At 35.3% G+C, this 18,944-nt stretch overlaps 1 protein-coding gene across 1 annotated transcript in view; it reads right to left on the reverse strand.

Moving 5' to 3' along the window:
- Positions 1-18,944, reverse strand: part of LOC124532116 — a 104,241-nt gene that overhangs the window by 58,464 nt on the left and 26,833 nt on the right. The window contains exons 2-3 of the mRNA XM_047106819.1: positions 14,768-17,157; positions 14,138-14,274 (exon numbers count right to left, since the gene is read on the reverse strand). Coding sequence (XP_046962775.1) covers positions 14,138-14,274; positions 14,768-17,157 — 2,527 coding nt within the window. The remainder of the gene's footprint in view (positions 1-14,137; positions 14,275-14,767; positions 17,158-18,944) is intronic.

Below are 18,944 nucleotides of genomic sequence, written 5' to 3' on the forward strand. Positions count from 1 at the left end.
AAAACGTGTCATATAAAATATGTAATGTTGGGTAGAATTTACACGATATCTCAGTGGAAACGCACCTTAAGGATTAACTTTGATCACATAATATATTGATACATTACTTCTATTTCAATCATAATGCGACTGGCTCATATAAACATGGTGGCTTATATTGAGGTCGTTCTATTGCAACAGTTTTGGCGGAATTTCGTAATAACAAAACATAACCGAGACCGTCTTGGCTATATTCCAAAATGCAGTCTCGGGAAGGAAATAGTCGCCTGCGCCGACGGTGAAATAATTACCAAAATCTCATCAACGTTTTATTTACGTCGTTTGTCGTAAATTATAATAATTCATTCGTAAGACATTTATTCCTACACCACTTAACTAATACATCATCTAAGTTAAGTCGAAGAATATATTCAGCCTTATAGTGTATCTGTGTGTATCCACAGACTAAAAATAAATCTTGAGATGTCACTGAAATGTTTATCTGTAGCCCACACACGATTTGATCGTCATAGTTTTTAATTAATGTAGGTTTAAATTTAATAATGAACCAATAATAAAGTACTAATTAATTGATTTTTTTTTTTTTTTTTTTTTTTATGGCATAGGAGGCAAACGAGCAGGAGGCTCACCTGATGGAAAGTGACTACCACCGCCCATGGACACCTGCAACACCAGGGGACTTGCAGGTGCGTTGCCGGCCTTTCAAAAAGGAGTAGGCTCTTTTCTTAAAGGTTCCCATGTCGTATCGGTTCGGAAAAACCGCCGGCGAAAGCTGGTTCCACAAAGTGGTTGTGCGAGGCAGAAAATGTCTGAGAAATCGCGCTGTTGTGGATTTTCGGACATCAAGGTGGTGCGGGTGAAACTTAGAATTTTGGCGAGATGTCCGAAGGTGAAATTCAGCAGCCGGGATTAATCCGAACAATTCCTCGGAACATTCCCCGTGAAAAATTCGGTAGAAGATGCAGAGTGATCCGACATCTCTACGCAAAGCCAAAGGATCAAGGAGATCAGAAAGAGCTTGATCGTCGATAACTCGAGCCGCTCTACGTTGGATGCGGTCAAATGGAAGGAGCTGGTACTGGGGAGCACCCGCCCAGAGGTGAGAGCAGTACTCCATGTGAGGCCGAATTTGCGCCTTGTAAAGTTTAAGGCGATGGGCCGACGTGAAGTACTGTCTCGCCTTGCTGAGCACGCCCAGCTTTTTTGAAGCCAATTTGGCTTTGCCTTCCAATTGACCGCGGAACTGAACGAGGCTCGAAATATCAACGCCAAGTATTCCGATACTACCTGTAGCGGCTATCGGAATGTTCTCAAATCGTGGAGATACGACAAATGGTGTTTTTTTAGCGGTTAACGCGCAAACTTGCGTCTTTTTGGGGTTGAAATGGACTAGATTTAGCCGGCCCCAATTCGAGACTTTGTTTAATGAAGACTCGATTTCAGACACAAGTTTGTTCCGGTTCTCTTCGACGTTTTCCCGAGAAATATTAGCGCGGCCGGTGTATAAGGTGTCAACGGTACTGTCGTCTGCATAGCAATGAATGTTCCCGATTTGCAACAAATCATTGATATGCAGAAGAAACAGAGTGGGTGATAGAACGCAGCCTTGTGGAACACCAGCATTGACGAATTTTAAGTCAGAGCATGCACCGTCGACAACGACCTTGATGCTCCGATCTGCCAAAAAGCTGGTAATCCAATTGCATAATTTCCCGGGAAGCCCATAGGAAGGAAGCTTCGAAAGAAGCGCTTTGTGCCATACACGATCGAAGGCCTTCGCTATGTCCAAGCTGGCTGCTAATGCCTCCCCCTTGCTCTCAACTGCTTCAGCCCACCTGTGAGTAAGGTAAACTAGAAGATCACCGGCTGACCGACCCCGACGGAAACCGTACTGGCGGTCGCTAATCAGCTGGTTCTCCTCTAGATACCGCAGGAGCTGGCAGTTTATGAGGGACTCCATTATCTTGGAGAGCAAGGAGGTGATGGCTATAGGCCTATAATTGGACGGGTCTGAGCGGTTGCCTTTTTTAGGGATCGGATGCACCAAAGCTGTCTTCCAGGAATTCGGGACGACGCCTAATGTGTAGGATTGCCGGAAAAGACGCGTTAAGACCGGTGCCAACTCGGGAGCACATGTCCGTAGCACGATTGGAGGGATACCATCGGGTCCGCTCGACTTATGAATGTCCAAGGAAAGAAGTGCTTTACGAACTGCACTTTGCCGGAATTTAACCTCCGGCATCGTGGTATCACATCGCGGAATTGTTGGTGGAGATTTTCCTTGGTCATCCAGAGTCGAGTTCGACGCGAAGAGAGAGCCTAAAAGATCAGCTTTCTCTTTCGCGGTATGGGCCAATGACTCACCGTCTCTGTGCAGAGATGGAAAAGATGGCTGACAGAAATTCCCTAAGACAGCCTTAGCGAGAGACCAGAACGCTCGTGTTCCTGAAGGGAGACGCACCAGTCTCTCGCCAATTCTGCCAATGTACTCCGTCTTCGCCCTAGCAATCACGTTTTTGAGGGACCTAGAGGCAGAGTTGTATTCCTTTTTAAATGCGCTGGTATTTACATCACGAGACGCAGATGCATTAGCCCAGGTTTGATAGCGTTCCCACTTTCGGCGTGATGCCGTTTTGCAGAAGCGACCAAACCAAGGCTGGGACTTGCCACCGATGGGTACTGCAGAGTAAGGAATGAATAGTTCCATACCCTGAAGCACCACATCGGCAACAGATTCAGCAGCAGCGTTCGGATCATCCGGCGAGAAACAAATCTGCCCCCATGGGTAAGATGCAAAAAAAGACCGCATCCCATCCCAATCTGCTGACTTGTAGTGCCATACTCGGCGGCACCCAACAAAGCGAGGCCGTGAGTACCGCACAACCGGCACTGTACTCCGGACGAGACAGTGGTCAGATGAGCCCAGAGGGGGATCGACGATAACCTGATAGCCATCCGGATGTGAAGTCAGCAGAAGGTCCAACAGGGAAGGTGTATGATCCTCCACATCCGGTATTCGCGTTGGCGAGTTGACCAGTTGTGTCAGATCATATGCTAGAGCGAAGTCCAGAACAGATCTACCCGCATGATCGGTGGTGCGTGAGCCGAGCCATTCTGCGTGGTGAGCATTAAAGTCACCCAGAATAATGATCTCTGCGGATGGAATCTGCTGAAGCACGGAATCTGTAGCCATTTGGACGTGCTCAACCAGTCGGTCGGTTTCGGCATTACCGCTATGGGACCTATAAAGGCACGCATAGATTCGCGGATGGTCATCGCAGTCTACACGCAGCCAGATAATCGATAGGTCCTGTCCTTCAAGGCTGCCGAGGCGTCGAGAACAGATATCATCTCTGACGTAAACGCATACCCCAGCTCGTGGTATAAAAGAATGTTCCAATTTGTACCCGGGGTACGAGAGAAAAGTCGTATCGGCAGGAGAAGATATCTGGGTCTCGGTTAGAAAGAGCAAGGCCGGCTTCGCCGTTTCCAGATGGTAGTGAACGGCGTTGAGGTTGGAGTTGAGTCCCCTTATGTTGCAGAAGTCCACAGCGAGGGTGGCAGGGGTTGCCTTATGATGCCTGCTCCGCTTGCCCCGAACAGTGGCGAGCGCAAAATTGCCCCCCCCAGAATTCGGAGGGCAGCCTGGGCATCCCTGCTCAGGTGGTGTATGTCCTGAGCATGGATGCCCAGAGAGGGATTCTCCACCGCTGTCGCTGATGGTACCCTCCTGGGGTAATTTAACCAAATTCTGCACAACCATCAAGTTTTGGGGGGGAGGGGGATTGGGCCTCCGGAACTCTCACTTACCGGACGAAACGCGGTAGCATAACTACCACTTTACGCCGATAATATATGAGGATATTTTATTTTTGGCACGAAAATGAGGATGTAACATTTGTGTCTATACTTAATGATGTGTTACTTTTCGGTGACATTTTTAAAAACGTTATTGTTTTTAACTTATATTTAAATAACAATTTAGCAAAGTTACATTAAGAATGAGGGTGAAAAGCGGGCGAAATAACATTTACAAAATCTACTTCAGATATTTTTCTATGTGATATATGATATAATTGTGGAATCAGACTATTTTAATATACACAAAATAAAAACCGTATGTTAGGTACTGTCCTAAAAAGTATATGTACTTTAACCTAAGAAATAGATTTTTGTTTATAGTTAAAAAAATCTTAAGTAAGCTTTAAATAATTGATAACGTACTTTGTCACAGATATTTAAAAACAAAGTCTCTGCTTTTGTGTACAGTAATTTATAAGTATCAAATTATGATTATCATTTATAGTTTTGGTTGTAAAGTAATCAGGTATCAGTTGAAATATTCTCAAAAATAATAATGGAATATACTTATTTTCAGTATAAAAATATGTAACAACGAATTATGTACGAGCCACACAAGGGTACAAAGCGACGGCGAAGAGGGTGCACGACAACTTAAGAGCCTCACATCACGAGTAGGTCTATCTTGGAGACGCGCCTATGTGTGTCACATCAAGTCTCTTGAATGGTCCACATTGCTATACCTATACATTGGTTCAATAAACACCATCGTGTTACAAACAACAATATAAGAGGATGCGCAAATTAACATCCGGCTTGATGTTCGACATCGCTGAGGGCCGTGCCACGATTTTATCTTAATAAATTTATCGGTTCTTTTTACAGTATTCGGTTAGCTTGCTAGTTGGTATATGGTGATTTAAAATGTTATATTACATTCTTCTTCACTTTAAGAAAAATATTATTGTATTGCGCATTGGCTTCGTAAGACATATTAACCATTCCTTATTCCTTATATTTGGTGGTCGTGTGGTGTGTACACCTGTTTTCATGGGTACGCCACTCCGAGGTCCCGGGTTCGATTCCCGGCCAAGTCGATGTAGATTATCATTAGTTTTCTATGTTGTCTTGGGTCTGGGTGCTTGTGGTACCGTCGTTACTTCTGATTTTCCATAACACAAGTGCTTTAGCTATTTACACTGGGATCAGAGCAATGTATGCGATGTTGTCTCATATTTTATTATTAATTATATCGCCAGTGCGCCACTAATTTTTGGAAGTAATATGTTATAGTACTCTGTTATTTTACCGCATCAAATAATACTAAGTATTACTGTTTGGCCTTCGATATCAGATGAGTGCTTACTATCTACCCATACGGGTTAACACTAAAATCTACCAGCAAGAAAGGTATTAAGTATATTTATTATAAGTTATCGAAACAAGTGATCAAACCAAACCATAGCTATTTGATATTAATGAGCAGATGACGGCTGTTTGATAAAACCAAATATAAGTGTGTACCATATACGCAGGCGAAGCCGCGAGCTGTAACAAGTAATAATTAACAAAATTGATTTGGTCACATGTCTTCAGACAAATACGAAAATCAGTAATTCCATACGTGCTACATACAAGTATGAATTTATATATCTAATGGAAAATATCACAGTGTTCTGTAATAATAACGTTTTTTTTATGACGCGGCCTCATGCGCGAACGCATGCGCTGCCGAACTTCACATGGTTATCGAATAAGACGATCGAAAGTGCTATAATTATTGAAGTCACGTAACATTAAATTACAAAGTCGAAACGCGTTACCATTAGTTACGCGAACGTGCTGTCTCCGAGCATAAACAGCCTAGCCCATAAAATTACAACCATGAAACAAACTACTTAGGTTTTATTAGCAACATACAGTATTGTATGGGTCTCACGACATTTACAAAATATTAATTACTCACAAAATATAATTGCAAAAATTTTCTGCTTTTGTACACGTGGATTGTCGTTATTGAAAGACTATTGATACCAATACATGTAGTATTGGAATCTGTTTCATTTGTGTTTATAGTTCATCTTGTTTTTAAAAACAAGGGAATTTCCAACAACTTCAATAAAAAAAAATGGAACGAGCGAGGCTACGCTCGTGTTTAAGGTATTGATCGCAAAGTATTGGCAAAGAAGTAGTATGTCCTTTCTTAGAGTTCAAGATCGCTTCGAATCAAACTTCATTAAATTCGGTTCTGCGGTTTGACTGTGATAAAACAACAAACAGGCAGAGTTACTTTACTTAAATCACCTTTGCCGTAAAGATTAATGAAATATTTAAAAGGAAAGTAGTTTGCTCGCCTTGATTACCACTTCGTTCTGGATTCTGTTTATATTGAAAGTTATAAAATTCATTTCAAAACTTGAAAATATAAAACTATTAACACATAAATCTTAGTTTTATTGGTTACGGAATGTCTGATAATGTTTTTGCCCATGGAGTCTTGCCACCATTCCACGTGGTCATGATTTGTACCATAGCTACTTTCAATTTATATTTGTAAAAACGTGTTAATGTAATCGGTGAATATTATACAAATATCTATATATATATATATAACTTCATAACATTATATGTATCCATTGGTGACGTTGATATGACGTTCAGTTGACATATGACAGAATTTCGGAATTGCTTTTAAATGGAAAAATCCAGCTAGTATTTGTGTCACTATTCCATGATTCGTAAAGTAATTCGTTTTTACTTTTCTAATAATATCACATATGTAAATAACTCGTAAGTAATAAATATATTAAAAGAAAAAATAAAACACTATATAATATTCTCGAGTTTTATATATTCAACAAACAGTGCAAAACTCTTGCACTTATGAATTATAATAATTATAATTCATAAATGCAAAAACAAAACAAGTTATCAGCCTGCGTTACACGTTAGAACATTAATTATAAGCGCAGTTAATCGATCATCTACTTTCTAGTTCAACAAACACTAACGTTAAAATTATTCAATGAGATATCTTGAAGTGAGAATCAGAAACATAACAAGAATAAAACAAGTATGAACAGCGATATCGTTTAGCTTTCGAACTTCATACTAATTATGCTGCTTGTAATTTAATTTTAAATAGTAATTTTACTTTTAAGATTAGAATGTTCTTTTTTTAAAAGAGATTTGACTCGAAGAATATTTTTTTAATTATTGTTATGTGGCTTAACAAAAGAGGTAGATTTCATTTAATTAATTACATAATTGCAAGATGTCTATGGAGTATTTATTTTGATTTTTATATAGTACATATATTATTAAGTCTATATTTAAACTTGTAAATAAATGATGACATAGATGTCTGTCTGAACGTGTTATTTATAATTACAATTAAAATTAAGGAGCAATTAACCCAATTATTTCCATTGATATTTCCTCCAAGTAAAAGTAGACTTGATATGGTTAAGCAACATGGGTTCGTTTACCGCTTATCTACATGGTATTTTTAAACAATTTGGAACCAGTTCCAAAGCAACCACCTGTATAATATATTGTAACCGGTTTCTTGCGGTCACAAAACCACGAATAGGTACTCCTCATACAATTGTCTGGATGCAATACTATCCTGCATTGTATTGTTGTGTATATTACAGCGAGCAACTTAATTAGTAGTGGGTTTGCTATTCGCTTGCTCGAGCGTGATCTCTAAGTGATCCTTTATCGCTTATCGTAAATAATTATATCTCGTAAAAATTATTTAATATGTTGCGTTTCCCTGTAATTGCGAGTACATTTAAATTAACATGTTGTAAATATGCTTTTAAGATAAAAGTATGTTCAACTTTGTATAGACGTAATAACTTAAAGACAATTTTTTACTTTTTTATTGTATGTCAAACATGGTGAACATCTATCACTCATATTGTAGTAAAATAAGAAAGATAGATAGATAAAATTTGCTGCTAGAAAGAGAAGACACTAAAACAGTTTGAGTATTATATTCGCGACCTGTTTTTTGCTTGTCGAATTCTTGATTTCAAAGTTTCGTTTATTATAATTCGTATTGGATTTTAAATAGTAAATTTCAATAGTTTTAAAGAAATAGCTGTAGCAAATCATGACCTCGCTAAGTCCGAACACCTTGTCACAAGTTGTCGTTGACTTTTACGGATTTCTAAGCTGGTAGTTTAGTCATTTCATCATTTCGCTTTTTCCATGGATCTTTGAAACCTTTAAATTTTTGAATTCCGAAAATATTTTACAATTTTTCTGTTTTATTAGCGAAGCGGACGAGTAACGGATGGCAAATATTTTACATTTGAAAGTGAATTTGTTTTTGCTTTCTGCCCAACTCAACCGATCACCATGAAATTTGGAATCAAGTTGTCATTGTGTTTCAGAAAAGGACAGTTATCTACCTTAGATACCTAAGACGTTGCTCCCACCACTCACATGTTCGTTAAACCGCGGGCGGTAACTAGTCAACATATGTATATTGCAGACATACGTAATATATACCAATAAAATGGATTTAAAATTTCAGACGTTCAAACAATAGTTCGATTCACTGTGATAAGTGACATTTAACTTTGATTTCAAAATATATTGTTTCATTCATTATTAAGTTACATATTCTGAGAGATCCGGTATTAAATCCTATACCGACGGAGCTGTTTCTTGGAAACTATTAAATATCTTTTGTAGGTACATAAATAGTTACGTCATTAAATACTTTTGCGATGTTTGATTAACGACATCTTTGTATCTCCAGCGATAAATACTAAATCAATATGTATATTCGAAATAAAGATGACAATTTCACACTTAACTAAATTGTGAATGGTAAATTTTATAAATTACTAAAATAAGTTTCTATAGGAAATCTAAGTGCACGATTTGATGTGGCTGTTTTTGTTTAATATTGAAATATAAAAGTAACGAAATGTTACGATACGATTTTTAAAATATAAATCCAATTTGATTTTCGCTTTCTTTAAATTGATTTCTAATTGATTATTGATTGATGATTTGTTAATTAAATAGACTATAATAAAAGAAACAAATCTGCATAGTAATTTAAAAACTATTTAGAGATTACTTAAATTAGAAATATATCTCATACGTATCCAACTGATTATGTATTATGTCAAAGTTAAATTTCATAGTGTTAAATAAATAAGCAAATAATAATGGCCCTGACACAAACACGCGCAGTAACTGACACGAAGCAATCTATTAGCAAAAGCTCTGATAAGGCTTTGAGTTTATATTCACAAAACTTTAAAACACCAAACTCTTTAATATATACGTCCAAATGGTTAAAAGAAACACGTAAATCCCTATGAAGTCAGAAATCTTTAACAAATAAAATAGGACACGTATAAATATAAATTGCGTTGAAATAATACTACAGTCAATATGCGTGGTGTTGCAGTCGGAGTAGAATAAAACAACACTAATTGAATATTATCCTCTGGCTAATATAAGAGCTAATTAAGGCATTGTTTTATTTACATAACATCAATGTCACCTTATAAGGTTGTCAAAAACCAACTCACAAAAACTTCCCTTTTACTTGCATTGTGAAACATATTTAATGCCAAATATAGTATAGCATCTTGGAAACCGAATGATTATATTAATATTAAATAATATTAGCCTTTATAAAAACGTGAGATTTTAACATTCAGTCATCAACGAGTAAACAAAACAAATATTTTTAAAGTAAACGAAACTGTTAGTATTTGTCAATGTCACTCGTAAACCGCAGTGGGCGAAATGACGAGTGTCGTGTCATTTAGATAAAATAACTCTCCTCAATCTATTATACTATTCGGTTATAAGGTCATATGTAATTTGGCCTCACATGCAAAAAGCAGTAATATTGTTACGCTACTTTGTACAGAGTCATATATAAGTACAGACTCTTGCTTTACTGATTTTCTGACTTACAAGGTTGCAGATCTCGAGCTCTATTGTTGATTATAGGAATTTATCAAACGCTATTGATCTGCACCTGAATTTTGTTCGTTCGTGTCACACAGCTGAGCTATCGGATTATGAGAGTACCTAGTGTTTGCGCACGCACCATATCCAACTTGTGTACTTTGCAGGAAAAGCAAAATAATTATTTTCCCTTTCGTGTTTTCCATTAAACCTTATTTATAGTAACGTAACATTTAAAATATTGAAACCATAGATTTAAAAAAGCCATTGGTACGTCATTTCACAAGTATTCAATTGGCACTTAATTTATTCATACGACCTTTTTCATTGAAATTATGCGATATGGAAAAGTCAGGCGTATTTCACTTTCATTGTTCGATAGGCTAACTGTACTTGCAATACTTCAAAACATTCCGACGCTTTATTTTGGGAAATCAAAATTAGTTAATTTATTATTTTGGAACATATTCTGATTCGCGTTTCAGAAACAGGTTATGTCTTATAATAGATTGCCCAACTATTCGTCGTGAGCAATAAATACAAATAATGGCATCTAAATGTAATACGGGTCAAACTAGTAATCTACTATATATAACAATAGAGAGCTATGTCACGTAGGCTTTTACCCCATTATGCAATTGTATCAATTTGTAATTGTATGTCAACAAATCGAATATTATGCATTGAATTAAGTGATTGTGTTGTTCAAATATTTATATTTTTCTTTCGTAACCATAAGCGATTTGATATTGTTGACATTTTAAGCTCCAATCTGTTAATGGTAAAATATTCAATAGAACATACTATCATCTAATTGGTAGTTGGATATATTGGAAAGTAGCTAGCACTAACGATACTTTTTCGATGTTTAAAATATTGTTATATTAACGTTTTGTGTAACATTTAAAAAAAAAGAGTGTTAATCCTTAATGCTAAAACATCAGCAACTATGTGTACAATTTTATGATTTAATGTTTTGACTATTTTTCATATTAAAAATTATTAAATTATGGTGTATAAATCTACCTAGTAAATATGTCTTTTTTATGGTCTAGTAGTGTGCTATCAAAATACAATTGACTGGTAACTCTGATCCCAAGATTACGGCATAAAACATCTCTTGACTTTATCAATAACACCACAGATAGCAAATCGCTATCAAAAAGTTTGACACCTGATAAAGGAACTAAACCTTACATAGCAGTTTGATAGTTCACAGTGTATTTGGTTTCGCCTTTCCGACGGGGTCAACGTTTCTCGGCTCGTCAACAAATCCATCGACGAGAATAACCCGTTACACTGCATCGCCTTCCAGCGGATTTCACTCGCGAACATTGCTTGCTAGACCATTAGACCATTTTATACCAACGCCGCGGGCTTTATGGCTAATCAACGCTGCAGTTCCAGTTTCTACACAAGTAGCAGTAATAGTCGATCACCAGGCCTTAAAATACTTGCCAATACTAATTAACATTACAAGGAACTATTGTATTTACATATTAAGTATATGTACCCTCGAGAATTGTATTGAACACGAATGTATTCTAGAATACATTACATTGTTATACCTACTATATGAAGTGTTGCTTTGAAAGGTCGACAGAAGATAAATGTACGACATCTATCACGTTTATATTATAACTACACATGATTGGACGTCAGGCGTTGATCTTTTATATCTCAATGATCGATACCTTTCGCGATAAAGACGCCGGCTATCTGTGGGTTAAAAATCTTGTAGCATTTATGTTGTAATATTAATCTCATTTTTATTTGAACGTTTTAGCAAAAGTTGCCAATTTTTTGCGGTTTTTTTTTATTATAGGCGAATATTAACCTCGTGCGGACGATGGAGAAATTATATTCCATAAGAAATATTTTCACAGTTACTTTTTGCGTGTTCATTGATACACGATCGGACGTGTAGTGAAAGGTGATTTTGATTATTGTATGTTTGGAATGGGACGAGAAATAATAATTCAATGAATATTTCGAGTAGTTTGCATTCTATAGACTTAATTTTAATGAACTTTCTGACTATGATTTACGGGTAAAAAACAAAACAATAAATATTTGCTCCCGGTATCTATTACGATGAAATGCAATCCGAACTTTCACATTGTTCTGTTTTTTAATTGTTTTTGTATTCCTTTGAAACAAAGCGTAAATACACAATGCATTCACTTTTATGATTTTTTGTTTTTGTTTTTTTAACCTATGCAATATTTTTAATGTTGATAATTAAGGTGAAGCTACTCAACAAATAACAAACGGAACTAACTGTAGACTTGAATTCTACTGCATAATAGAATTCTAAGGTCGACTCGAAATGATTTCTGTTTAGCGTATAGCAATTGTTTATTCAACTGTTTCTTAACTTGAAAAAAATATATTAAAAGTATGACGGATTTAAAACTGCGTTAACACTGTACTGTCAATATGATTACGTGGTCTAGATGCATATTTCTTGGAACACACTAATTTAATTTAAATACTACGTTGTCGAACTTTACGTAACATTTAACCGTCTATTTTTATGATAGCTGGAATATGTGTATATTTATCGCAATATTTTGACCGTAAATGAACATTTCGTTTTCGTAAAACTTTTTGTCGTTTTTTTTGTTTGTAAATAATTAGACGATTATTTTTTATTACATTATATATGAATTAAAATTATGACACCACACAAAAACATGTACATTAAAGAAAAACGTTCACATGAGGAACTGCTTTACGTGATCTGCTCATTTGACATTGAACTGTAGTTTTTAACACTTCACTGGCATAGGTCACATTTTCCTTTGATAAAAATGCGGTATGCGGTTAACCTTAGGGACGGAGGGGAACCATTGATTTTTCGTGTAGTACGATGACGTCACGACCGCGACAGTGTGGCGCAGACGGCGCGCGCCGGCTCGCGTCTCACCGGCGACTGCCGAGCCAACTCAACTACAGTAACTTCGCTAGACGGCCAAGAGGAAATGCCAGTTGCCATGCGGTCCTCCTCGTGTCACTTCTCTAGCGACCTTTTGCATTGATTTGTGCAGGCCCAGCTGATTATAGGAAACAAACAGCAGCGCCTCTTATATTTCATTATAATTAACGTAATCATTATATCCTATTATAATGTAACGATTTCTATCCTGCGGTATATAGCGGTAGAATTAACACAATTGTTTATGTTTCGAGATATAAACAATTCAATACGACTGTATTAAGTAATGGATTTTTATTTTTTAATAATATCTACGGAGACTGATGGGAAAATTTTACAACGGTGGAAAAGAAAAGTTCCACTAAAACACGTGATCATCATAATTGGATACATGACATTGCAAAACCAGTTTCATTACCATCGTGACTTTGTTTCCTTTTTTTGCTTTTACTATGAAAATTCATGAAATACTTAATAAATAAAATAAGCTTAGAATGCAACCAATTCCTAAGAAATAGAATTAGTAGCGTATGTTTGTGTGTTGGTGGTGTTATCACTGGGTGTATAAATCAATAAACTCATTATACCTAGTTTACGGAAGGTTTTATTCAACTATATAATGATTTAATTGTCTTGCTATATGTATTTACTATATGCTAACTTATATTATTCTAAAGTTTGTCTGTGTAATTTTAACGCTAAATAAATTACTTTTCCGTTAACACGAAAGTTTTGTTTTCACAAAACTATATAGGGACTATTAAGTTTATTTCTTCTTTTAAAGTTGCCATTATCGGTGTTTTCCAAAGTATCCTAGCAGAACCAACGACATTATCGGCTAAATATATTTATGATATAGTTCTGGGACACATGCAGCCTCTCTAAAAGATCATTTAAGATTAATTTAATCAACAGTCATGTAATTTTATATATAAGTTGTATTTACATTGTGTTGATAAGACAAGTTGTAAGAGAACAATGGGACTGACATATTTTTTATAAATAAAAGTCCCTTACTTAAATAAAGAATAAAAAAAAAAAAGTTGCCATTTTATATTAATCTATATATTTGCTGTATGACAATAAATTTATTTATTTCACACCTAATTACAGCTTTTATTATTGAATACATTTTCACACACACACAAACTTTTCATATTTGGGCTATTATGGAACGTGGATTAAGTATATTAAGCAATAACTAGTAACCTAAAATATAACTGTTGATAGAAAAGAAGAAATTTCTTCTAGCTACGATATTGCTCTTAAAAAAAACCAGGCGCTTCAAACGTGAGAATACTACACGAAACAGAAAAAGAATTTGTTAGTTACTAATTGTTTTTTGGAAGGGTTTCCCGTGCTAATTTTTATTACAGCTATTTAAGGTCGAGATAATTGCTTGCTCGATTATGGAGAAGTGGTTTAGAATTATCCTGAACATAAACTTACGTAGCAAAGGGAAGCGGTTGTTGGAGTGTTTTCCTAGAGGAGTGCTGGTCGCGCTGATGTCACTTTGAGAACTGTGCAAGCTGCTTTTTCCACTGCCATTGGCCGATCCCAGTTCCATTCGCATTCGTATATGGCGACTGAAAGGAATATACATATTTAGTATTATTAAGCCTTTTAAGTTTTTTATGAGTTCCATTTACAATTCATTATATATAAATTGCAAATTTTATTTGATTATTTTCTCCTGATCAATCATGATCATGAGGATCCATCTATGTGGGTAATATTATTATGAACAAGTTGGTAAGTTAATCCACGACCGGTAAGAGTTTAGGATCATAACAACTCAAGATTTTAATTTAACATGGTTATTTTTATTAGTATAGTTATTAATTTTGATTATAATGTTATTTATTATTGAGTCTCGTGAACAAGACATTCGTAGACAATGTCGAAATATCGAGCTCCACCGAACAAAAATAAAAAACATGGTAAATATCCCGAAATTAATAAATTTACTCTTAACAACTCAATAATAAATAACATTTTATAGGTCTGTCTTAGGGTTTGAGCCCAGGAATTCGGAATAAGAGTATTTCATAAACATTGCAAATATAAAATAATTATTACCTTTTAGGCTTGGTATTGTTATTCGTTGATTTTGAGCTTAGCATCCTGGTTACACTACATGAAGTTTGCGACCGTTGTAATGTAAACGAACAATCTACCTTGGACTTAATATCTTTAAACGATTTCGTCTTGTAATCAATCTTAGTATCAATAGAGTTCTTCTTCGAGAAATTGTCGCGTCTATCCGGCTTTTTCACGGATTTTGGACTGTTCTGTACACTATTAGTTACCTCAGTCTTTCTACTGGCCAACATTGTTTTTAATTTACTGGGTACGTCTCTCTTAGGCATCTTATACTTCTTTAATGTGAAACTTCTTTTCTCTTCTTTGCCTTTTTCAATACATCTAACATCTTTAACGCTATTAAGAGAATTTCTTTTGCTTGTATTTTTTGGGGTTTCATCGTCATCAATAACATGAGATATATCAGAGTTTTGTTTTTCTAATACGTCCTCTACAGGCGTGAAGCATGTTTTAATCTTACCACATCCAGAACTTTTTTGGCTGCATTCGGAATGTGTAGATGTCGTTGAATCAGGTGACATATCATTAATAACATTTAAGAAAACAGGCGAGGCACGCTGATTCTCAAAGTCTGTGTAAACTCCACTTGATTCCATACAAGAATCTTCACTTCTATTCACTATTAAAGGAGCATTCCCATTCTTGTTTTTTCCACCGTAAAGAGCTCCATCAATAACTTGTGCTCTCCGATCGCCACGTTGCATATGTTCATCTAAGCCATCCGCGTCGCTTTCCGTAAAGAAATCAGAATCTGTCATTGGATCGACTCTTCTCGGTACAGGCACATTTTGCCAGTCCATTTCAATAGCGTCTTCCCTTGGTCCAATATTATGTTCGGCACTTCTACTTACTGGTCTTGACATCTCCCCATCTCCTTGATAGCCGTCCAAACTAGTAATACTAGTTATGCTTGTTATAAAACTATTAGACACTTTCGAAGTTTCCATAGACTTATCATTTTTGCTGTCCGAATAGGTTTGAGAATCGTGTAGAGTAGAAGCAGAAAACTGTGAATATGTACTGATTTCGCCATTCAACTCTGAACTATCAAGCGGTAAATCCTCGGGCGAAGGGGTTTGATCTATTCGATTCGATGCCAAAATATTCCCATGCTTACAATCCAAAGGGATATCTAAGTTAACAGTTGTATCAGCAATAGAACTAGCTGGCTCCAAAATACTTCCGTGAATGGATGGTAAAAATTCTTCCTCGACTAGATTAGATACACAATCTTCTTTACATACATTAATGTCATCTTTAACAGAATTATTATCTCGCTCGGATGATTCTTCAACGGAATAACAAAATGCTTTGAAATTGCCTTCTTCACTTACAATGGGGTCCATGGCATCCAAAGTTGCTATCGGCGCAAAAGATTCTCTTAATTTGTTGCATTTGTTACTTATATTTTCAAAACCATCATTTTGTATGGTAGACGCTGCCGAGTTACTATCAGTTCTATCAGTGGAAGGAGTGTCTCCATTATCTGGAGATACCTTATAATCATTATTATCACAAAAAATCGGTAAACCTTCAACTGTTGGGGAAAATGCGTTTTCTAAATAACATATATCGTCCATTTGATCTGGTGTAAGAATTCCTAAACTATCGTCCAATGAATTCTCTTCGTTATTTCTGCTTAATGAGTTATCGTTCGGGCTTAAGTTCGTTTCGTAAGTTCGAGAATGTATATGAGATTTAAGTTGTAAACAAAGATCTGACCTGGATTGAGTGCAAAACGGTTTTTTAGGAAGAAAATTAAATTCTTTTTCACATGAGTATTCAAATTCCTTCATTGGCTTATCATCAAAATTTAGAACATTTGGTAATCTTTCCAAGCTTTTATTAGCCAAATTGGTGATTCTGCTGGAGTTTTGAGAATTGGATTCAAAGCTTTCATCTAACCCCTTTGAGCTCCACGAATCTGGCCTCATTTGCTTCGAAGATGTTGAGGGATTTGTTTGTAGATCAAATAACAAACTATACGGTCCAGATTCATCTCCGTTTTTATCATCAACCAAATGTTGAGTTATATCGTTAATAAGCCCTTTAGTCATTTTGTCAACGTTTCGCTCTTGCTTTCTGGATATATCATTTAACTTCTCTCGCAAATCCAGAATACGAGGATTCTTTTCAACCACCTTTTCTGTGCTGAAACTCATTTTAGGTATTAATGATGTATACGGTTTAAAGTATAACTTTTCTTTTACTTCATTATTTCCTTTTGATTCTGAAGTTATGATTTTTTCAGAATTTTCTCTATTTTTAATATCACTGTACTGTAGGGTTCTGATTTTAGGAGGCTCATTTGAATAAATACTGCGAAGACTTAACGATCTTGATTTTCCATGTCTATCGATAGGTATCTGAAAAATAAGAAAAACAATACATTAAATAAGTATAAATTGGTATGTAGATACTTATTTATAGAGAAATTACATTGAATATGGACTATGCGAAAAATTAGAGGCCTTATCAACATGGTATATTGAGTGTTTAGTTAAACACTACTTTCCCTCATAGATTTGACAAACAAAAGAAGACACAATTTTGTTTAACTAATCGCTCATTAAAAAGCGATTACAAGTATAGATACAGGTATGTTTTTATAGACATAGAATCTTGTTTGCAAGAACGGTACGATCCAATCTAATTAATTCATCATGCGTTAAATAGGTAGATTGTGTATGTATAAGATTACAATGTAATGTTTTATACAAACTATTCTACACTTCAGAATTTTAAACAGGGAATTATTTATTCTAGTAACAACATCAATAATAATGTATTTATCTTACTACGATTATTTATAATTGTTCCTTGTAGAACTGCCATGATAATTCGAAATTCATATAGATAAGCTATAATATTACACCAGTCATCATTATCAATACATAGTATAAAACAAAGTCGCTAACCGCTTTCTATCCCTATGTATGGATAGATCTTTAAAAATACGCATCGGTTTTGATGCTGTTTTTTTTTAATAAATATAGTGATTTGAGTGCAAAGTTTTTGTATATATACCTAACACAAGGACAATATAATAAAGAAATACTGATAATTTTAGAAATTTCTGAGGTGTCGTAAATAAACAAATTCTGAAGTATATTTATTATTTAGTATCGGCATTGCACCCGTGCGGTGCACCCGGGCGGATCGCTAGTCACTTTATATTTTATAAAATTGAGTCATTTTTATTAAATAATAACGTACTAAATTATGACTTGAACTAATATGTTCCGTACTACGGTTCGCAGATCCGTCATGGGTATGGATTTTAAAGTATTGCGCATTAATAACGAAGGTGCTGATTTATATTTTTGTCATATGTCGTAGTAACCAGTGTTTATTAAGTGATAGACCTTTAAATTGACCTTCATTATTAATGGGAATTTTTATACCTTTTTTTTATTTATAACACTAAATTTCGCCAGTAACAGTTAAATAATAAACAAGGAATATCATTTTACAGAGGATAAAATTGTACAAAAATCTTCTATCTTTGCCCATAATAGACTTTCATTTATATTATTATTATGTCTCTTCTATATCCAAATGGAGATCAATAACTTGTACTTTAAAAAAAACACAATCTAATAATAAGTACGTAAACAAAAAACATCGAATCATCGAATAGTCCAAAAACGTTTCCCGTCAATCAAGTGAATATAATGAATACATTGTAAATTGCAGAAAAAATTACTAATCATTACTTTTTTGGTAAATACATTTATAAAAGTAATTCTGGCAAATGCCATCTTTCTCAGTGTCTGTAGATCTATAGATATTTTGTGTATAGTGTATCTATAGATATTTTTTTCGTTTCTATGACAGATTTTTTCACTCTCTTTTGTTTCTTAATATACAGTCGAGAAAAAATCAAGCTAAGATACATATGTATCTCAGCGTGTCTTTTCCATTGTATGTCAATATGGTAATTTATGTCGTATGGAAGTAACATGATCTCAGTATTGGAAAGTTTAATGAAACTATACCTGATTATTTCCAACGAACTCTCAAGAATGTTATGTTACTTTTTATAGAATCGGTATCCGCAAAACCAGAGACAGTACCAGGAGACCAGAGATGTAAAATAAACATTAGAGAGAAGACTCCATGGAGACTCCAAGTGAAGACCCATCTGTTCTTA

Source organism: Vanessa cardui, chromosome 8 (genome assembly GCF_905220365.1).
Source record: "Vanessa cardui chromosome 8, ilVanCard2.1, whole genome shotgun sequence".
In the NCBI taxonomy this organism is placed as follows: domain Eukaryota; kingdom Metazoa; phylum Arthropoda; class Insecta; order Lepidoptera; family Nymphalidae; genus Vanessa; species Vanessa cardui.